This window comes from Arvicola amphibius, chromosome 3, assembly GCF_903992535.2.
Source record: "Arvicola amphibius chromosome 3, mArvAmp1.2, whole genome shotgun sequence".
Taxonomy (NCBI): Eukaryota; Metazoa; Chordata; class Mammalia; order Rodentia; family Cricetidae; genus Arvicola; species Arvicola amphibius.
This window is the reverse complement of record NC_052049.1, coordinates 187134663-187156623: the sequence shown is the minus strand read 5'-3', so window position 1 is coordinate 187156623 and position 21961 is coordinate 187134663. Positions and strand designations below refer to the sequence as shown.

General features: G+C 50.4%; 1 protein-coding gene across 2 annotated transcripts; it reads left to right on the top strand.

The window, feature by feature from the left end:
* The first annotated feature begins 1561 nt into the window (after nucleotides 1–1561).
* On the top strand, nucleotides 1562–17205 carry Sec22c (SEC22 homolog C, vesicle trafficking protein). 2 transcript variants are annotated; one of them, XM_038324340.1, is made up of 7 exons: nucleotides 1562–1703; nucleotides 7231–7439; nucleotides 9751–9914; nucleotides 13230–13409; nucleotides 15188–15306; nucleotides 16321–16386; nucleotides 16987–17205. In XM_038324340.1, exons 2-7 carry the CDS (start codon nucleotides 7258–7260, stop codon nucleotides 17185–17187), a joined length of 912 nt encoding a protein of 303 aa, XP_038180268.1. In that variant the 5' UTR covers nucleotides 1562–1703; nucleotides 7231–7257; the 3' UTR covers nucleotides 17188–17205. The 2 variants fall into 2 exon arrangements, with proteins under 2 accessions (XP_038180268.1, XP_038180267.1); XM_038324339.1 differs by lacking the exon at nucleotides 1562–1703 and adding an exon at nucleotides 1863–1996.
* The last annotated feature ends 4756 nt before the right edge of the window (nucleotides 17206–21961 follow it).

Below are 21961 nucleotides of genomic sequence, written 5' to 3'. Positions count from 1 at the left end.
GTAATAAGTGCTCTAAACTCCTGAGCCAACTCTTCAGCCCCACTGTTGGATTTTTTTTTTTTTAAGCTAGGGTCTCAGATTTAGTCGAGCTGGCCTAGAATTCACTATTTCACCATGGCTAGACTCAAACTCATGACAGTTCTTCTGTACCAGCCTCCCGAATACAGACAATACACTGGCTAAATCCAGAATTTTGGAGGCTGAGTATCCAAATTTCTCCAACTAGACAAAGCACACAGCGGACAGGGCGCCGGCCTCTCTCTCTCTAACTCTCTCTAAGTCTCCCAGACTGCTATGGGCTTGCCTAGGGGCTTGCTGAAGCTTGTTACAGACCAGCCCTGACTCAGTGTGGGAGGGGACTATGGCAGGACTGAATACCGGGAATGCCCAGAGGCTATCTTAGACTACCACAAGCCTTCTTGTGTTCATTTTGTCATTTGTCTGGGGTTACGTAAGCCCAGTTTCCATTTCCACCCACAAGAAAAATGCCTTTTAGAAGTCTTCACTCAGTGTGGCTCTCTCCACGGAACTGCAACCTGTCTATCCAGCTGCTTGCTGAGTTTGTACCTGCATTAGGCTTTCCTGTAAAGGCAGAACTATTAAGGCTGTTTCTGTCTATATGAGGATTTATTAGGAGAATGCGCTCTTGTGGTGACGGAGTCTGAGAACCAGGGGAGCCACTTCTGGGGTTCACTGTCTTGCACCTGGCCTGGGAATCAGGAAAGCTGGGGCTGGGGATGTGGCTCAGTGAATAGAACTCTTGTCTAGCAGGCAGGAAACCCTGGGTTTGAGCTCCGGCGGCACACAGACGGGTCGTGGAGGCACTGCATCCGTAGTCCCAGCACACAGGAAATGGATGCAGGAGGTTCAAGTTCAGAGTCACCGTCGGACACATACTGAGTTCAAGCTTGGTGAGTTCAAGGGCATCTTGGGATACGTCAGACCCTGTCTCATAAAATAAAAATGAAGTATCAGTGAGCCGATGGTAAAACAGCAAGAAGCTGAGGTACTGAGAACCAGGAACTGGGTAGTCACTGATGCAAGGTCTAAGACCAAAACGCAGGAGAGCTTGAGTTCTGATGCCAAGGACAGGAGAGAAGGTAGGGCTGATCCGGGGGTTTGTAGTTCAAGCATTCAGTCAACAGAGCTACACCGTCAGCCATACGGAGTGCTGTGCACAAGCGAATGTCTCTGAAACACACCAGCTCTCCTTTCCTCACCTGGCTGCTACTCGGGGATGCTTTCCTTGAGCCCCAAGTCCAAGTCAAACGCTCCTGTAAATTATCTTGAGAAGCACGACTCGTGTTTAGACGCCGCTTTCCTGCCTGGTTCTCAACCCTCTCCTCTCGACAGGGTCTCTGGAGCCAGGAGTGCCTTTCTGTGTTCACCCTGACTGGCATACACGGCTGTGCTCAGCACGTGTCAAAACAGGTAGGGTCTAACTCTGCTACCCTGTCCCCTCTCCAGCCACACAGAGAGGGTGTGTCGCTCGGGGATCGAACTTTGGCACCTCCTCCAGGCTGGCAGGAGGCCGTGCTCTTCGGATCCCCTATCTCGGGCCTCTTGCCCAACCGCGCAGCCTGAAAGAACCCACGCCCAGGAGTGTCACTCCAGTCAGCGGGCCTGGACGTCTCTGGAGAACAGTCCTGTCCGCCGCGGGCCAGGCATCGAGGGGACATCGGAGTCTCTTCACACGGCTCGAGGTGAGACTCGCGCTTGGGCCTCCAGCCCAGCAGGCGAGACGCGCGCGGGCCGTGGGAGAGCAGGCGGGTGCCAGCCCTTTAAGATTCACGCAATTCCGGAGTCTCAACAACTGGACCGAGGAGACGCGCCACGATTGGTCTGTTTGGGTGTGAGCGTCGCTTAGCAGCAGCGAATGAGAGTTCAAGCTGTGCGCACGCGTACCGCATCCTACCTCCTGCAGCCCGGCCGCCGGTGACCTGCACCCGGCCGGGTGGGCTGCGGTGGCCGAGGCGGAGGTCGGCCGCGGGGCGAGGTGAGGCTGGCGGGACAAGAGGGCGTGGAGAGGCGGGGCCGGGACTCAGGTCACCAGGCTGCAGCTCGGGGCCGTTGGATCCGCCTAGGCAGGGCCCCTGCACCGTGCGTACCAGCTGGGCTGCGCAGCCCGCTGTGCCTGCTGCCCGGGGCGGGGTCGGGGCGTGTCTCGGGAGGGGCGGGGCGGCGGTTCTCCTTTGGTAAGCTGAGCTCTGGCCCTGGCTCTGGCTTTTGATAGCAAAGCTTCCTTAGCCTGCTGGTCTTGCAGGACTTGGTTTCTTCGAGGCCTGGTCACCCCTGCACTAACTTTCCTGGACTTGGATACTATCCCCAGGACAAAGAACCTACAGAGCAGGGCGGGCGTCAAGCTTGCACAAAGCCAAAGCCGCGGAAGGAAGAGAGTTGCCACTGATGAAAGGAGTTGGTCCAGTTTGTGGTTTTGTGAGACAGGGTTCCCTGTAACCCGAGTTTGGCCTTGAGCTTGGGATCCGCCTGCCTCCAGCTCCCAAGTTCTGGGGTCACAGGTGTTTGACTTCCATGCCCAACTCGGTTGGTGTAATTGGTGATAAATCAGAAAAACGAAAGCAGCGTGCAGAACAGACCCAGTGGGTAGGGCGAATGCCTGTAAAAGTCTGCAGAAAGTTTCTCCAGGTGAAGAGCACTAGGGAAATGAAGATGGAGACGGCTTTAAGTGGTCTGACTCTGATAAGCAGGTTCCGTTGCACCCCAGCTTCCTCAGGAAGATGCTACTTAATGTTTTACGGGCAACAGAGAGGACATCTTGAGGTCCCGTAAAGAAATTCAGAACAAGCCGGGAGGTGGTGGCCCTTTAATCCCAGCACTCTGGAGGCAGAGGCAGGCGGATCTCTGTGAGTTCTAGGCCAGCCTGGTCTACAGAGCGAGTTCCACGACAGCCAGGGTTACACAGAGAAACCCTGTCTCCAAAACCCAAAACAAACATATTTTCAGTTCCCTTACAGATGACTTAGTTGACCTCTTCGTCCCTCTTACCCCATCCCCAAGCAACGTGGAGCCTAGAGGATCCCACGTTCAGTAAGCAGGTCTCAGATCCTGTGGCTGAGCGTGAGTCCATCACGGGTTCACGGTTCCCTTAGCATGTCTCCCTCAGAAGTGTGCCTATGGTGGGTGTTTACGCTTGACTAAGTGTTTGCGTGCTAAACTTGGCTTGTTTTGCTAGTTGAAGTTTGTATTTTGCACATCAGCCCCCCCTCCCCGTGCCAGCATGTTAGGGGGATTTGGGGGACGGTAAAGAGTAAACCGGAGAGGAAGTGACAGTGAAGATGGCTTCCGGTGTAGGCACAGAGTCTGTGGGTAGAGAGGGAGAACCTGATGCTTGGCAGTTGCCAACAGTGGTAAAGAGAGTTTTGTTTTGGGAAAGTGGATTAAGATGTGCTATATAAATTGGGCAGTGATGGCGCACGCCTTTAATCCCAGCACTCGAGGCAGAGGCAGGTGGATCTCTGTGAGTTCGAGGTCAGCCTGGTCTACAGAGTGAGTTCCAGGACAGCCAGGGCTGTTACATAGAGAAACCCTATCTTGAAAAAAACAATGTGTTCTAGAAAGCATATGAGCATGGACCTTTTGACCATCACCCATGCTTCTGCTTACACAGAATGTCGTCCGTAGAAACCTTCCTTGTTCTCTATCCGAGAGGAATATTGTGCGAGAGTGTTCAAATGTGGTCCAGAGGTATGGAGAGATGCTGCAAATGTACATTCTTGTTTCCATGAACATAAATAGACAACTCGGTTCTTCATCTTCTCAGCCATTCTCTTAAAAATATTTATATTGATTTATTGGTTTTTTTTTGAAAGAGGGTTGAACTGTGTAGCCCTGGCTATCCTGGAACTCACTATTATCCATGTACCACCACCCAGATGATAAAATATTTTTGTCTGTGTGTGTGTGTGTGTGTGTGTGTGTATATGTGCATGTTTGGGCAGTGCATGTGTGTGTATACGTGTATATGTGTGTGTTCCATGACACATTTGTGGAAACCAGGATACTTTGCCGGAGTCAGGGCTCACCCTCTATCACATAGGTCCCAGGGATTGACCCCAGGTGGCCAGGGTGATGTGAAGATTTTGTTCCAGAGCCGGGCGGTGGTGGCGCACGCCTTTAATCCCAGCACTCGGGAGGCAGAGGCAGGCGGATCTCTGTGAGTTCGAGACCAGCCTGGTCTACAAGAGCTAGTTCCAGGACAGGCTCCAAAGCCACAGAGAAACCCTGTCTCGAAAAAAAAAAAAGATTTTGTTCCAGAACCCAGACCAACCTTGAACTTGTGGTCCTCCCTCCACAGCCTCCGGCGTCATCTAGCCCAGGTTTACTCGCCTGTTTTAAACTGAATGCTAGCTGACTCGCAGCAGCTTTGTCTGTTGAGCCCTGATCATCTTCATCTTATCTTCAATTTAAAAATGCCCTGTAAATGTGGAGCCGCTGCGGGGAGAGGTTTCTCTCAGCTCTCACAGGGAGCAGAGGGGGCTCTCATGTTGGCGGCCATAAATATGACTCTTGTAAGAAAGAAGTCCTTCATGGAAACCTGATGTTAATTCCTTTTATTTTTTTTTTCTTACAGTCGCAGGAAGTTGCAAAGATAATACACAAAGAGATACCGTGGACCCTTCACCTGGTTCATTTAATTAATTAATTAATTAATCAATCGATTTATTATTTATTTATTTAGAGGTAGTAGGGACTGAACCCAGGCCTTGTGCATGCTAGGCAAAAGCTCTAATTCTGACCTGCATCCCCAGCTCTTTTATTTTTGAGACAAGGTCGCGCTGTATGCTGTGTAACTCAAGCTGGCCTTGAGCACATCACGCAGAGGTGTTCATGCAGCACGTAGCCCCCTTTTTCTCTCTTTATGGTGATATTGTCCTGAAGCCCAAACTTAAGGCCTCAGCCACGCCGTTCAGCTCTTCCACTGAACTCCAGCCCAGTGTGTGACCTTTTGTTACCAACTGCCCCACCCCCACCCTGGAACTCCTCTGCCTCCTGAGTGTTGGGATTAAAGGCACGTGGCGCCGAGCCTGGTTTACTGCTCCCTTTTTTTTTTACTCTAACAGTGTGTTGTGGCGTGAGTGCCCTGGGGTGTGTTCAGCTCTGGTTCTTGTCAGGGCAAACAAAGCTGTACCCAGTGCCGTGTAGCTCTCCTTCTCCTGTTCCTCTGCGTTAAATTCCGGCAGTGGCACTGTAGTGGTGTCTGTATTTTATTCTTTTTTTAAAAATATTTATTTATTATGTATACGATATTCTGTCTGCGTGTGTGCCTGCAGGCCAGAAGAGGGCACCAGACCCCATTACAGATGGTTGTGAGCCACCATGTGGTTGCTGGGAATTGGACTCAGGACCTTTGGAAGAGCAGGCAATGCTCTTAACCTCTGAGCCATCTCTCCAGCCCCAGGTGACATATTCCTAATGCCACCTCTGTTCAAGTATCAGATATTTTGAAGGATTTAAAGGTTCAGTTCCTGGCAGCTCTCATAGAACTGGACAGAGCTGAAGTCAGTTAGAACTTTTATTTACCCTATGGGGGAAAAGCAGGTTTGGTCAGTGAAAGTCTTCCAGTGAGGTCTTCTGGGTCCTTCTGGGAGCGGCCAAACTGGTTCTCAGGATTACTGTCCCCTGGAAATGACACCTGTTTCCTCCTTGCAGCCTTAACAGGCGACTCACATATTATACTTTTTGGTTTTTGTATTTTTTTTCATTTCTCAAGACAGTTTTTCTGTAGCCCTGGCTGCTCTGGAACTCGCTCTGTAGCCTTGAACTCACAGAGATCCGCCTGCCTCTGCCTCCCAAGTACTGGGATTGAAGGTGTGTGCCGCCACTGCCCAGCTGGTAGATGTTTTACCTTGCGGTGCTTGGGGCTTGTCTTAACTCTTCCAGCATCCATGCTCACCCACTGCTCTCCCCTGGATCAGCATCCACCTTGTAAGGCTACAAAGCCTACAGTGCCCCCTGGTGGTTGCAGGAAATTTGAGGCACAGCTTTTGTTATTAACAACCTACCTTAGGGACGTGCTAAACCGGGGAGATGAGAAAAGTCTGTCCAGCCTGGCTAGCCTGGAAGGTTTGGGGATATAATGGGGTTGAGATCTCCCTTGGTCTCTCTCTTTCTCTCTCTCTCTGTCTCTCTCTCTCTCTCTGTGTGTGTGTGTGTGTGTGTGTGTGTGTGTGAGAGAGAGAGAGAGAGAGAGAGAGAGAGAGAGAGAGAGAGAGAGAGAGAGAGAGAGGAGAGAACCTGGCCCTGAGAAGGGCACAGGTGAATAGCCCGGAGCAGTGTTGAAGCAAGGCTGCCTCCCTGGAGCAGTACCGCTGGCGTACCCCCCAATGCCTGCGCTACACGGAGGGCCCGACAGGCAGGGGACAGAGAGGGACATGTAGCACGGAAAGACCAGCTGAAGCTGTTTTGGCCACCTCGTCAGTCAGTCCTGGTTGCAGGGCTGAATCATACACAGGTGTGCTGACTGTGTCCTGTGCAGATGTCCCATGGGGTCAGCCAGTAGACCAACCCCTGCTGGGCCGTGTGGTTGTGCTAACACCAGTTTCCTTCCAGCCTCAGAGGTACATTTTCCTCATTTGCCAAAGGCACCACAAGGCCCAGATCTATTTCCTTTTGTTTCTCAATGTGTTCACGTAGCATGACCAAATATTTAATATCTTCCTATGATGCAGTTCACTACCTGGTTCCCTTCAGCCATCTGCAGGGACTCATCCTCTTGAAGACTGGCTCTGTGTCATACAGCAGAAATCCCGGAGGCTGTGCTCTCAGCTCCCAGCTGCTTCTGTCCCTCCCTGGCACTGCCGCTGCCATGCCCAGACGCCTCCATGTCCCCCCATTTCTTGTGTGGCAGTTGAACTGCTTAGGACCTCCTTCCCTGGGTGGCCTGACAAGGGCCGCTGGGGTCAGGCACTTCCTGTCCCTTTAGGACCTTGAAACCTTGAACTCTGCAGCCTACTTCCTGCTGTTGCTGCTGTTGCCCGCCACACCCCCCCAGTCCTGCTGGCCCCGCCTCTTCCTCCATCCCTGTGTGCTTCATCCCAGTAGGCTTAGTTCTGGGAAGAGGAGGCTTCAATGGAGAGGAGGAAGAGGAGGAGGGAAGAAAGCGAAATGGGAAGAACCGGGAGTGGCATAGGGGAAATAATTTGCAGTTCCAGTGTTGGGGTCCCTGGCACCATCACCTGCTTCACTGACAGGTGACCTTGCTTCCCTCAGGTGTCCTCATGACTTCTCTGGCAGACCATGCCCATGATCGTTTTTGCCAGCATAGTACGGGTGAGGGATGGGCTGCCCCTCTCAGCCTCCACTGACTTCTACTACGCCCAGGAGTTTCTGGAATGCAGGAGGCAGCTCAAGGCCTTAGCCCAGAGGCTGGCTCAGCATCCAGGCCGAGGTTCTGCAGAAAGCCGTGACTTCCATATCTAGTAAGTGAACACACTCGCTTCTCCAGGACGTCAGCAAAGTTGGGGTCATTTTACCCACAGGCTGAGGTAACACTGCTGAAGGCAGCGTGGGTTGAAGGTTAAAGGTATGGTCTCAGCAGTCAGGTGGTGTGCGCTTGTAACAGAGTCAGGGAAGGAGTGGATGTCCATCCTCAGAGCCGCCATTCAGTGCTGTTGATCATCTGCTGACGGTAGAGCCTCCTTGGATGTGGGGAGACCTGGCTCCTCCCCAGGGGGCACCCCTTTAGTCATTCTATTTTTTACTTAGCTACAGCAGAAGGAAGAAGACGAGAAGTTATGTTAAAATGCCGGGGAGGGAAAAGTGGAGGAGCCCAGATACGAGCATTCCCCAAGCCATGACCTTAGAGGGCAGTTGAGGATGGCCTTGACCTCTGATCCTTCTGTTTCCACTTCCCTGTTGGTGGGACCACAGCTTGCACTGCCACACTTGGGGTGTGCAAGCACTCTGCCAACCAAGCCTCATCTCAGCCCGGATTTTCCTTTGGCTGTTCCATGACGGGAACAGCAGGGGAATGAAAGTGAGTGAGGGTGAGTCTCTCCTTTCAAAGAACATAAAGTCTCATGTGGGAAGGAGAGAAATAGATACAGAGTTAGTACAATAGGGAAATCCCACGGTGGGTACCAGTGACGATGCTGGCAGAGGCTATGGATGCTTCGTATCCTCACGACGTTCCTGTGCTTTCAGGGGATTATGAGGCACTTGGCAGGGTCAGGCAGGCCAGACAGGTCACATGCTTTGCCAAGGAGGAATTGAGGCCAAGCGACTTAAGGAAGCTTCAGCTAGTGAGCAGTGGAGCCAGGATTTGAAAGCAGCCAGTTGGGCCCCAGGTTTGCCTCTCGTGTGTTCGGTCCTTTCTTGTGTTGAGTAGCAAGGCAGGCTTGGAAATAGTCAAATGGCTTGTTACAGACTGTACGCCTGCCTGTGGTTTTACCAGCTAGGTCTTTGCTTGCCAAGTCCCTTTTCTTCCCCTTTCATGATACTTAAAACTGGCCAGAGACGCTGGCATCCTTTTAGGTCTGTTTGGCCTCAGAATCATAAAAGCAGAAGGCAAGTGCCAGCCTGGCCCGAGGGCAGGCCGAAGGGTAGTATCAGGCAGGGAGGACCGTGGCTGGAGGCCTGAGCTGCCCCCTTGTGGAGCAGACTCCTGGAGTTGCTGACTCCACTGCCTCCTCCCTGCGCCATCTGCATGCGCTTAGGAGGCTGTGCATCAGACAGGACTCCCTTTTCCTGAAGAAGTCCACGACCTCATAATTAAATCCGGCTGTCTTGGTAACTTCTAAAAAACAGGACATAAAATGTTCTGCTCTTGATTTTTCTCGTTTTGCTTGTTTTTATGGTGCCAGGGTTGACCCCAACACCTGTGCACATTAGGTCAGTCACCCCAACTCACCTGCTTCTTCATATTTTGCGTTAAATATCCACTCTCATTGTCACGGAGGCAGCTTAAGATGTTTTTCTTCTTTCTTCTTTTCTTCTTCTTTTTTCAAATCTCTCAAGACTGTTTCTCTGTGGATCCCCGGCTGTCCTAGAACTTACTCTGTAGACCAGACTGGCTTCAAACTCAGAGATTGCCAGCCTCTGCCTCCCAAGTGCTGGGATTACATGTGTGTACTTCCATCGCCTGGCAATCATTTCTTTTTTAAATTTGACTTATTATGTTGTATATATATATGCATGTGCGCACACATATATGTACACAGAAATGTGGTTATTCAGATGCCATAGCATTCATAGGGAGGCCCATCCCCGACCTTGTTAAGGTCAGGCCTCCCTTGTTGCAGGCTAGCTGGCCTGCAAGCTTCTAAGCTGTTCTGTCACCGGTTCCCATTTTGTCCTGGGAGTGCTTGGGTTACAGATGCATGTGGATTCTGGGGATTTAACTTGGTCATCAGTCCCAGCAGCAGGCACCTTTATTATTATTATTATTTTTATTTGCTGACCCATCTTGTCAGCCTTTGTCTTTCCTTAAATTTTTCTAAAATTTAGATTTATTTGTTTAATTTTATGTGTATGACTGTTTTGCCTGAATGTATATGTGTGTACCGAGTCTGTACCTGTAATCCTGGTATTCAGGAGGCTGAGGCGGGAGGCTCATCAGTTAAAGGCTAACCTTGGCTATATAATTTGACCCAGCCTCGGGTACATAATTTGAAGCCAGCCTGAGCGACAGAGAGATCTTATCTTTAAAGCAGAGTAAAGAAAAACCTTAACCCAAGATGAGGTGGGATTTATTCTGTCTCCTGGCAGCTCAGATGTCACCTTCTCTTTCAGTTTCTCGTCGTCGGGGGACGTGGCCTGCATGGCCATCTGCTCGCGCCAGTGCCCGGCAGCCATGGCCTTCTGCTTCCTGGAGACTCTGTGGTGGGACTTCATAGCTTCCTATGACGCCACACACATCGGCCTGGCCTCCCGGCCCTACGCTTTTCTTGAGTTCGGTTTGTAACTGTCTTCGTCCTTTTCTTTCTCATATGATGTTATGTTTATAGAAACTGAAGTCTAGGTTTGTCCGTAACCATCCGGGAAAACCACAGGAGGTTCTACCATATGCTCTGATTTCATAGGAATTAAAGTGGTCTTGAAGCTTACCATGGTGGCTTTCTGTGTCTTCAGAGCCTGTGGGGAGATGGAGGAAGTTTCTCCATAGGCTTCCGAAGCAAACCATAGTCTGCATAGTTCAGAGCTATGCTATATGAGTCAGGGCTGTTATCTATGGATAATAGATATCTGTAGATATCTGTCTACGGATGCTTTTCCTGAGACAGGATGTGCCCAGCAGCCTGAAGTGTTTACTGTCTTATACTTGGAGACAGTTCTGTTGACACCAGTCCTGGGGCCGAGCTACCTGGGAATTTTCCTCCATGGTAAGTCCGGAAGTGGAGGAAATGTTTCTAACTCCTGTGATGATGTCACATTCCTGCAATTTTTTTTTCTGCATTTTGTCAAAACATTCGGCTGTGACAGTTTGGAAATGAGACCATTTGGTCCTTCCTTCAGCAGGTTGACAAGGCCTGCTTTGGCAGAAGACATGTTTGTTCCAGGCTCAGCCAGAAGAGCCTATGTAGTTCTTAAATCTACAGAACACAGCCTGGTAGTCACACAGTTTTTGCCAAGTATGGTTCATTTTTGAGCTCTAGGGCAGTGTTCTCAATCTGTGGGTCATGACCCTTTTAGGGAGGTCCAGGGCCCTTTCACAGGGGTCACCTAAACCATCTAAAACCACAGATATTTACATTATAATTCATAATAGTAGTCAAATTGCAGTTATGAAGTAGCAATGAAATAATTTTATGGCCGGGGTCACCACAGCATGAGGAACTCAGCCAAAGGTCGTAGTTAGGAAGGGTGAGAACCACTGGTCTAGGAAGTCAGAGAAGGGTGCTGGATATCCAGGCTCTGGGATGGGCTTGAGCAGGGATCCGAAGTGTTTGGTATAGGCAGTCAGGAGGGGGGCCAGCACTTAGGCCCCCTGGCTCTGACTGCCAGAGTCCTCACTACCCCTCAGTGGCCTCCTGCCTGGCCATTGGGTGTAGTCAGCTCTTTCTTTTGTTACTGCCAGCTCACAAATAACAACACAGAGACTTATTATTAATTATGAAAGCTTGGCCTTAGCCTAGGCTTTTTTCTAACTAGCTCTTATAAGTTAATTAACCTGTTTTTATTCATCTACGTTCTATCACGTATCTCGGTTACCTTTCCTCTGTCCTGTCTGACTTGTTCCATAACCCATTGGCATCTTCCGCATGCCTAGATTCATCCCTCTGATTTCCTCTCCCTGCCAGATATCCCGCCTATCCTCTCCTGCCTGGCTATTGGCCACTCAGCTCTTTACTACACCAATCACAGCAGTGCATCTTCACACAGAGCACAGATATCCCACAGCAACTGGGAGTGGATGGGAGCAGCACCTTCTGGGTGTCCAGCCTTTACTGTGGCAGACTTAGGGTACTCTGGGAGGCTCTCATGAAGTTGCCTTCTTTGGCCCCTCTTCTTCCTGTCAGGAGGGTGGTGTCTGTCTCCAGACAGACCACAGCTGTGGCTTCCTTGGCATTGGTTAATTTAGAGAGGAGTGGAGCTGCATTCTTTCCCCCCTTGTCTGTGTATGTGGCTTCCTTGCAAAGCAGTGAGCTGAGTCTAACCGGAGACCTTCCCTAGCACTGTAGAGAGAGGCTGCTTGTTCGTTCCCGGCCGTCCAGACCTGAAATAATCACACAGAAACTGTATTAATTAAAACAGTTTGGCCTATTAGCTCAGACTCCTTATTAACTAACTCTTACATCTTAAATTAACCCATTTCTATTATTCTGTGTATCACACAAGGCTGTGGCGTACCAGGTTCTGGCATCTTTCTCTTTCAGCAGCTACATGGCATCTCTCTGACTGCCTAATTTCTTCCAGCATTCAGTTTAGTTTTCCTACCTAGGTCTATGCTGCCCCACCGTAGGCCCAAGCAGCTTCTTCTTTTCATTAACCAATAAAAGCAACACATCTACAAAAGGATTTCCCACATCATAGCACCGTCATGACTCCTTAGTGTGTGGGAGCATGAGTCAGAGAATAGTGGTGTTGGGATCGTGTGTGTGTGATTGGGGCATGCAAGGAAAACTTCAAAAACTTGTCAGCCAGGCATGGTGGCACATATCTGTAATCCTAGCGGTTGGTCCCATCAGGACTTTAAGGCCATCCTTGGCTATCTAGCAAATTTGAGGCCAGCCTGGACTGTATGAACCCTTAGCTTAAAAAAACAAAACGAAACAGATAAAGCCATGTCATTTGTTGAAATGGGTTAATAGTAATATGACTGAAAGATTCAAAAACCAGTATTTCTTTCCTAGTTTGTTTTCTATTGCTGTGATAAACATTATGACCAACCCAAAGCACTTTGAGAAGAAAAGGGTTGTTTGGTTTACAGTGTGTGTGTGTGCATATATATGTATATATAGACATATATACTTCACGATATATATATGCATATATATTATACACACACAAATACACACACATATGTCACATACATACATACATATACATACATACATACACACACATATATATATAAAATATATATGTGTATATATATATATATATATATATATATATATATATATATGTCTCATGAAGGGAAGTCAGGGCAGGAGCTCAAGGAGGGGACCTGGAGTAGGAACTGAAGCAGAGGACATGGAGAGATACTGCTTACAGGCTTGTGCCCCACCCATGGCCAGCATGTTCAGTCTGCATTTTTGTACAGCCCAGGCCCGCCTTCCCAGGGGTGGCACTGCCCACGGCGGGCTCCTGCCTTCCCTCATCACAGGTTTGCCATCATAGGCCAATCTCATGCAGGCGGTTTCTCATCTGGAAAGGTTCCTCTTCCCAGATGGCTCCAGCCAACACAACCCGCACACCCCCCATCATGGCCTCCCAGCTTGTACTGTAGAGCCATGTTTATCTTCAGAAAGCTCTTGACATGAGACTGTCAGGGATTCTCATCCCCAACTCCAAGTTCAGTCCGGTGCCTCCTGCCCCTTCTGGGGTAGCTGAGGTTGGTAGATTTCTGCAGACACACTTAATTATTATGCTTTGAAGAAATGGATCAGATTAGTGTTAATGCGTAGCAGTCACCTGACCTCCCATAACCGACTCAGTTTGGAATCTGGCTGACTTGCCAGTTGCTTAGCAATGGGCGCTTTGCTCCCCGCATGCTGCCTTGGAGCGCCCATCCTGGCGATGCTCACCTTGGGCCTCTCTCTCTCCAGACAGTGTCATTCAGAAAACAAAGTGGCATTTTAACCACATGAGCTCCTCCCAGATGAAGAGTGGCTTCGAGAAGATTCAGGAGGAGCTTGAGCTCCAGCCTCCCGCACTTCTGTCCCTGGAGGGCACAGACGTGGCCAATGGCGTGCCGAATGGCCACACCCCAGTGCACGCCGAGTCTGGTAAGTGCCTGCTGTTCTCTGGTGGAGACAAAAATGGTCTGGTTTGGTGGTAGCATGTTAAATATCTTGGGATATATTTGGATATAGATGAACCTTTTTCCACATAGTTGTTATAAAAACAAAAACAAGACCTTACTGTTGTGAGAGTGGCTTCTTCAAGGAAGCAGTGTGGTAACATTCTGGAGGTTCCAGGCCATCTTGGCTGGTTGTTCATCAAGGTGAAGTTTACAGGTTTCCATGCTATGAAAATTACTGTGTCGGAAGCCCCGCGTTGAGACTCTGTGGTTTACCACATTACACAGGCATTGGAAGCCTGTGTTGGGAAGCCACAACCTTCTTGTTGGAGAAGGGTGTAGGGACAGTATCTATGTGCCATCTAAAAATTCTACAGTGGGGGCCAGTGGGTGGCTCTGGGGTAAAGGCTTGCCTCTACCCCAGGCACCTGAGTGTGATGTCTGAAGACCACATGGTAAGAGGAGACTCCCTTCATTGTCCTCTGACCTTTGTCCTCTGACCTTTGCACACATGTCCCCTGGAAGAGCTGTCTACATCGTAACAATCTAATTTTTAAATTTTCCATAATAAGCTCCTGGCTTGAAATTTAAGTGGCATATTAAGTATATTTGGTTTGGGCTTCATGTATTTAAACCAATAGTTTCCCAGGTTGGCTCGCCTGCCAGTCAGCAGGCTGCTCCTGTTTAGTGTTGGGAGAACTTGAAGGAGGAGGCCGGGTAATCAAGCCCAAGCTCTCCCTTGCCACGAGTGACCACGGGGACCCCCTTTGTAATGTATGGTTTGTTTTGTTTCTTTAAGCACTTAGAAAAGAGGAGCAAATCCCCAAAGCGCCAAGCTACCCACCTGTCTAGGACATTTTCCTGCCTCACCTAATTGTCCCAAGGCTAGAGTCCTCACAGGTAGCATGTTCTGTTCTAGTGGGAACTCGGATTTCTCCGTGGGAACTAACACACTAACACTAGTCTTAGCTGGACTGTGGCTTCCAGGGCATGTGTTGTGCGTTATTTGCGGGAAACTGTCAGGACCAGAAAGGATACTTAGGAAGGATTACGGCAGGAAAGGGGACTGGGCAGTATATGTGAACCAGAATCCGTTTGACTGATGAGCATCGGGAGAGAGTAAGTCCGTGTTCCCGTTATCATCCTGGCTACAGTGATCGCCCAGACAGTCAGACTGTTCTAGATGGAACGCCTCCTCTTCCTGGGTGTCTGCTGTGGATTTGTCTGGGTGCCCACGGGACACTGAACATCGTCCCTATTGGGAATAGAGTGGAACAGTTTACAGACTGGAGACTGAGGTGGTGGAGGAAATGCTTCTCGAGTCTGGATACTTCTGCCCCAGCCTGGCCTGTGGGCGTGCCGTTTTGGGCGACTCTGTGTTGAGGCATCCCATGACCTGCAGGATGCTTAGCAGTGCCACTGGCATTTGCCTGTCCTGGTGACAATTACAGGGGTCTCTGGACACCCCTCTGGGGCAAGCCACCCCTGCTTAAGATAAAAAGGCAACTGAGTGCTTACAGATTTGCCTCTGACATGAGAAAAACTTTCTTTCCTGGAAGAAGTTCACCTCCGTTTCTCAGATCCATTCTGGCGTTCATTTCTGGCTTGCCCCACTAACTTCTGTTGCTTTTTAGATGCGTGCTTGTGGTTCTGTGCTTAGCATCGTGGGTCTGTTAGCAGAGGTCTAGTTGGCTTTGGTATCCCGTCCTCTCGTGTCGCAGAGATACAGTTCTCACTGAATGCTCCTTTCTTTCCATTGTGAAGCTCTGAATCTCCGGATGGAGCCGGTGACGGCGCTGGGCGTCCTCTCCCTCGTGCTCAACATCATGTGCGCTGCCCTGAACCTCATCCGCGGAGTTCACCTTGCAGAACACTCCTTACAGGTGGCCTTGGGGATTGAACCCAGGATTTTCTGACTGCCTCAGCATGCACTGTTTACCTGGAGCTACATCCCCAGCCCTGCTTCTCGGTCCAGTGGAAAGACAAGCTACGGAAGCTGACAATGGGAGACAGTCTATTGATCAGCTCAGTTAGGATTTTTGTTTGTTTGTGGTTGTTTTTGCTGTTTTGGTTTTTTGAGACAGGGTTTCTCTGTGTAGCTATGGATCTGTCCCAGTTAAGGCTGGCCTTGAACTCACAGAGATCCGCCTGCCTCTGCCTCCCGAGTGCTGGGATTAAAGGCGTGCGCCACCCCCGCCCGGCTTTGCATGTTTTTTTTAAGAGAGAAAGAAAGCATGGAATTGGTTGGATGGAGGGGTGTGGGGAGGGCCTGAGAGGGGGTAGGGAGAAGAAACTGTGATCAGAATATATCGTATGAATTTTCAATTAAACAAAAAACAAAAGACAAAGCCATAGTACTCATGGCAGTGAGAGGTGTTGACTATAGGGTAAGGGATGGTGGTTCGTGGGTGTTGAGCCCAGAAGGCTGATGTGGACTGGGCCCTTTGAAGAGCGGCATTGGGCCTGTGTCAGAACCGTGGCTGTGAAAACCCTCAGGCCGGTTAGTTACCACATGTCGTTTTTGACCAGTATGTGGTGTGGATCAGGCACCTGCCAGCTGTGTGCAGTAGAATTGGTGCCTGGTTGGTTGCCTTGAGGGTCTCTTGGCATCGAGGAGCTGACAGTGCCTGGGGCAGGAGGTCCTGGAAGAAGCTTAGCACTAGCAGATGAGAAGGGTTGGGAGGGCTGAGGGGCGGGAGCTCGTTGCATGTTGAGGATGTAGCATGATGGCATGACGGCCCGAGACAGGAGTGTGTGGTCTGTGTAACATTGAACAAGGTCACGTGCCTGGGGCATCTTTGTACTCAGTCACACCGGGAAATGGGAATGACGAGCTTCGTGCCATGGTGGTTCCTTTCAGCCAAACCTTTCTTCTGTGTGCCCCGGATCTGTTTCAGATCGCCCAGGAGGAAGTTGGGAACATCCTGGCCTTCTTCGTCCCTTCTGTGGCCTGCATCGTCCAGGTGGGTGCAGTCCCTGACTGGGGGAATAGTACACCTGGGGTGGCTGTGACTCAGGAGAAACCACAGTGTGAACGCATGGCTTTCCCTCATAGCTTATCCAACTATCAGGTCCCTGAGGGGGACTTCACAGGGAGGCCATGCAGTCTTGGTCTGCCCCCTGTGCTGCATCTCTCTTCCTGCATCCCCAGGCTGGACATGTGCCTGTGTGTCGCTAGCATCCTTCCTCCTGTGACACCTGTTTTGTTCTTTTTGAATCTCCTCCTGTTCACTCGGTGGTTAACAGCCACAGGTCCCAGCTTTGCTGTAGTGAATTCAGAGAATAGGCTCATGCATGCAGGCGTCAGCAGATAGGTGCATGCATGCAGGCATCAGTGAACAGGCTTATGCATGCAGGTGTCAGTGACTAGGTGCATGCATGCAGGCATCAGTGACTAGGCACATGCAGGCGTCAGCAAATAGGTGCATGCATGCAGGCATCAGTGACTAGGTGCATGCATGCAGGTGTCAGTGAATAGGTGCACTCATGTAGCTGTTTGTGGCTGCATCTGACTTGAGGCTGTCTGCTTCTCTCTGACTGGTTGTATTGTGGTCTCATTTCAGTGTTACCTGTACCTGTTCTATAGTTCAGCCAGGACTCTGAAGGTGGTGCTGATGCTGGCCTTCATCTGCCTGGGCAACGTGTACCTGCACGGGCTGAGGAACACCTGGCAAATCCTCTTTCACATAGGAGTGGCTCTTCTGTCTTCGTATCAGACCCTAACCAGACAGCTGCAGGAGAGGCAGTCTGACTATGGAGTGTGAGGACAGCATTATGCAGTGAATGGAGCCTTTGACTTCCCCTCCCCGTCCCCGGAAGGCCAGTCTGTTTCCACTCCTGCTTCTCAACTTCACCTCAGATCTCCATCCATGAAGCTCCCGAGATCACAGATTCTGGCAGGTGTCATGGAGGACCCAGGGCGGCCAGTTGCAGTCTCGGTCTGTGTGGAGCATTTGTGGATAACTGCCAGCCGAGCACAGGACAGGCGGCCTAAGCCAGAGCTTGCCGGGAGAGCATCTCTGATGGTCAGAGTGATGTGTTGGTCTCCTACCTAGAACGATGCTGCACACCACTAGATTCCATGATGGTAGCTTTGGTTGTTGGCCTGCCAGGAAACAGTCTGCAAGGAGACTCTTTAAAGTTGAAACCAGTTTGCAGTTCCAGTGTAACCTCGGTCAGTTTTTCTTAGAGTGTCAGGGTAAATTAAAAGCTTGAAAACACAGCTCATAAATGTAAGCTAGGTAAATTTTGTTTACATTTTTGATAATTTGGGTTCGATATACTTTTGGAATATTTAAATATATTTTGGATATAAATTAAATTGAAGCTCATTTAGAATGAAGGCAAACTTAGGCTGGGGAAATGCTAAGTAAATCCGAGTTTATTTAATTTGCAGAGACCGTTTATGGTGGTGGGACTGTGTGGATACGGATGTTGTCTATATCTCTTTGCAGGGTCTATCTGATCGTTAAATTAATAACCAATATTACTGGGTCATAAGCACATGGACATGAGCAGATGTGAGAGCCCCCCGGGTCCTTTCCGTGGGGCAGAGAGGAGTGGAAATGCTGGGGTTCAGTGGTGCTGGGCAGAATTGGGGAGAGGCCTCTGTCATCTTTGGGTGGCAGCCCAGTGCCCGTCAAGGTAGCATTGCTGGAGCCGTGGTCCTGCCTACCTCCTGGAGACTCAGCGCCTGAGCATCTCGGTTAGACCGAGGGTCCTGTTGTTTTATGGGCAGGCACTGAGTGGGTGTTAGCGTTGCAAAGCTTCGTGTGACTGACACCCGTGGTGCAAAAGCTGCTGAGGTGTGCTTCTGAACAGAGCCCCTGCATCTCCAGTGTGGGTATCTGGTGGCACTCAAGAAGCCACGTTGGGGTACACCCCTCTGGCTCGTTCTGGGAGTAGTGCACCCACAACTGTGTGGGTTGAGCCATATGGCTCCGTAAGAGATCAGTCCTATTTTGATCATTTCTGAAGGAGAAAGCCATCCCCAAAGTTACTGAGTAGCGGGGAAGACAGGTGTGTGGGGTAAAGAGTTCTTGCTTGGCTGTCACTGGTATCGCATATTGGCGAGCCACCAGGTGTCTGTGACCCAGAACTGGGTTGGGAAAGCATTGCCATCTGACTCTGTTTCCTTAGAGGAGAATTTTCTATTTTTAATGAAATCTACAATGTCTGGGTATGAATGTCATATTGGCAACATCCTTGGATATGAACGTGAACCTTGTGTCTTTGTTGATCTCACACTGTGTAATTCTGTATATACTGCATAGGCAAATGCTCATTCTTCCTGAGAGAGGATTTTGAAGTGGCCATAGAGGAAGCCAGAGGGAAGAGAAAATCCTTTTAATTCAAAGCATACACTCAAAACATTTTTAAAGTAAGTTTTTTAAAAAATCAGCCTAAAATATATACTGTTTTCCTTGTAAGCCTCGGTGGTATTGTGTTGCCCCTGTCTGGAGACCCCACACACTCTAGGGGTTGAGCCTGCGGTCGTCAGTCTACGAGCAGTGACTTTGTGGGTGAGTGGTCCTGAGGGTGAGCCCTTGCCAGAGACACTTCATGTTGTCCACACTTGGTTGACGACGGGGTTCCAGACTGTCATAAATGGAAGGAAAAGGTGCTTCAAGGGAAACAGAAGACAGAGAAACCTTTAACTGGAGTCCAGCCAAGCAGGCTCACCTCCCTGGAAGAGGGTAGTGACGGGAAATAAGTTCCCGGGAAACCCCAGGTTTGGTAAACTTGGTTCAGGCCTGGATGTTGGTATCCCCCGTGGGATCTTCGATGCCTGGAACCTGGTTCCAAGGCAGAAGTGCTCCTCTGGCGTCTTTAGATGAGTAGCTAGGTGCTGCTGCCCAGCTGGCTCACATAGCACCATGTTGAGACAGCCGCCAGGTGCTTTTCTGTCCAGACACTCACAGACTGAGGATGGACTTCTCTGCAGGTGCTGTCGTGTGCTGGTACCGGGTGGGAGTGGCCTGGCACTCAGGCAGAAAGCATATGATTCAGGTGACTTGTCCCTCAGTGAGCCTTATCTTGGTGGGAACTGTACCTGACTTCCCTTTTTCTGGGTGGGAAGAGCTGGATCATCTCAGTTCCGGACACCTCACTGACCCCATGGCTGTGGTTCTTGCTGACCGTGAACCCTGTTGACATGCATTGTGGGCTTTTTCCTCAAGCCCCTTTCTTCTCTCTCCCCTGCCTGTTTCCACTCTGCCTCCAGAGAGAGATGCAGGCTAGAGTCTGGAGAGACAGGAACCATGATGGAGAGGGAACTGACTTTGAAGCCTCACCCTCTGCCCCACCTCAGCTCAGCGCTCAGGAGAACGAGCGCTTTGATGCTCATCTCCTGTCAGCTCTGCTGGGAGCTAGAGCAGTAGCCGGCAGACCCAGGGAGGTGACCGGAGCCTAGGAAACGGCATCAGGGTGGAACTTGCGTTCACACCTGGGTTGCTCCTTGAAGGAAATGCCTGCTCACTGTGATACCAACACAGCCACCTTCCAGGCTCTTCTATATGCTTGACAATGAATAACATTGAAAGAGGCGGGGCATGTCAAGAGTGTGCACATGAGAGAGGCAGGGCATGCTCAGAAGTGTACACATGAGAGCAGGGCATGTCGAGGTGTGTACACGTGAGAGAGACACAGCATGGTCAGGAGTGTACACATGAGAGCTGGGCATGTCGAGGCATGTGCACATGAGAGAGGTGGGGCATGTCCAGGAGTGCACACATGAGAGAGGCGGGGCATGTCCAGGTGTGTACACGTGAGAGACACGGCATGGTCAGGAGTGCACACTGCTGTCAGCCGTGCCCAGCAAACCCTCGCTGAGCTACTGCTCATGCCTGGATGTCCTCCTTGGGTCTGGGGCCATTCTACCTGTGTGCTATGAGAGCCAAGAATGGTGGAAGAGAAACTGGGTGTGCCCCTGAGAGACCAGGCAGGGTCAGCCAACCCAGTGGCCTAGAGGTCAGCTTTGCTCTTTGACTCAGTCCTGTGTCACAGTGGAAGTCCCTGCCTGCAGTCCTCAGCATCTTCCCCGCAAGAGGACAGGAACACCAGCTCGCAGTCCCTGTATGCTCCTGTGAGGATTGCAGGTGGCCACAGGGGAGAGGGCCGCAAGGTCGCTGGGCGTGTGCAGCAGGCCGCAGACCTCACCTGTGCTCCTCCATTCAAAAGGTGGCATTTCATGCTGCTACCGTCTAAGTGGCTCCTCTCTCCCCCTGGACCTGCTCTAGGATCCCAGGAATCTAGTTGTAGATTGGGTCGGACTTCAGTGTTCATCCCCAGTCTCAACAAGGAGAGCCCCCTCCCCTCTCCCCCCACTCGTGTTGCTGGGGAGACATCAGCAGGACAGCTGTGGGGGGGGCAGGGCTGTGCCCCACAGTTGCCTTAAACTAACCCCATTCTTCCCTTTCCCTTTGACCCATGTCTGCTGCATTATGTGTGACCTTTAACCCTTATATTGATATGATTCTTAGATTGCTTCAGAAATGTTACATTTGTACTACTCAGCCCCTAGGATTTGATTTGGCTTAGTGGGTTTTTCTAAGAACGTAAGAGAATTTGCTAATTTAGGCCAAACCTTTTATTCCGCACACTCATCCCCAGGGTCTGCTGCCCATATTGCGAGCTACTTCTCAGTTGATAACAGAGATCTATTTTGGGTACCCGATGGGTACATTTTAACTTTCACATACTCATAAACTGAAACCCGTGACGACATACTGATCTTGCACAGCTGTTTGTATACCGTGTAAAATGACATACGGTGGCCTCAGAAGTGTGTGGAGGAATAAACTGAAGTGTTTCCTAATGCACGTGTGTCTATGCGTGTGGGCAGTTCTCAGTTCTGCATCAGGGCCTATTGTTGGTCTGAGGTGGTCCGTGGGAGAAGTGACATCTGGTCTGAACAGGTCTGAGGATCCGGGCTTTAGTGTAGGTCCCTAACCAAAGCAGCAGGGGTGGAAATGCTCTGGGCTGGGCAGCCTGCAGGCCCTGTAGCTAGCTGCCACCTTGCTATGTGCCTCAGAGTTCTGGGCTTTTGTGGACACAGCGAGTGGCCACCAGGGGGCGCAGCAGTCCACACCTCCTCGTCCCAGCCCAGGGACACTATCCTTAGCTGCTTTGGAACAGCTGACAAAATTCCCAGGAAGGGGTTTGATGCAACCACTTTGGACCAGCCTTCTAAGCTGGGAGCATGTGTTCCCAGCATGTTCCCTCTGTCTGTCCTGAGCATCAACCGTAGGAAGAGGCCAAAGCCACTTTCCAAGATACTCATTTGAGTTGTTGGGATAAGGTAGACAAGTCCTTTTGCTCAGGTGTGAAATCTGAGGCCTGGCCTAGAGAGCCAGTCAGAGAACATCCCAGAGATCTGTCTCCTGGCACCGGAAGAGAGGGCCGTCCCCTTCTGGTAGCACCCACAAAGAATAAATAGCAATCTGGGCCATGAAGATGCTTCTTCTGTGCCAGGAGGACTGGGGAGAGTTTGGGCTGATGAGTCTCTGCTTTTTCCTTGAGTCTTACCCATGCAGGGGC

Coding starts and splice junctions, on each gene's coding strand:
- Sec22c (XM_038324340.1), top strand. CDS start 7,258: ATGCCCATGATCGTTTTTGCCAGCATAGTACGGGTGAGGGATGGGCTG. Junction 7,440..9,750: donor AGCCGTGACTTCCATATCTA/GTAAGTGAACAC, acceptor CTTCTCTTTCAG/TTTCTCGTCGTCGGGGGACG. Junction 15,307..16,320: donor TTGCAGAACACTCCTTACAG/GTGGCCTTGGGG, acceptor GATCTGTTTCAG/ATCGCCCAGGAGGAAGTTGG.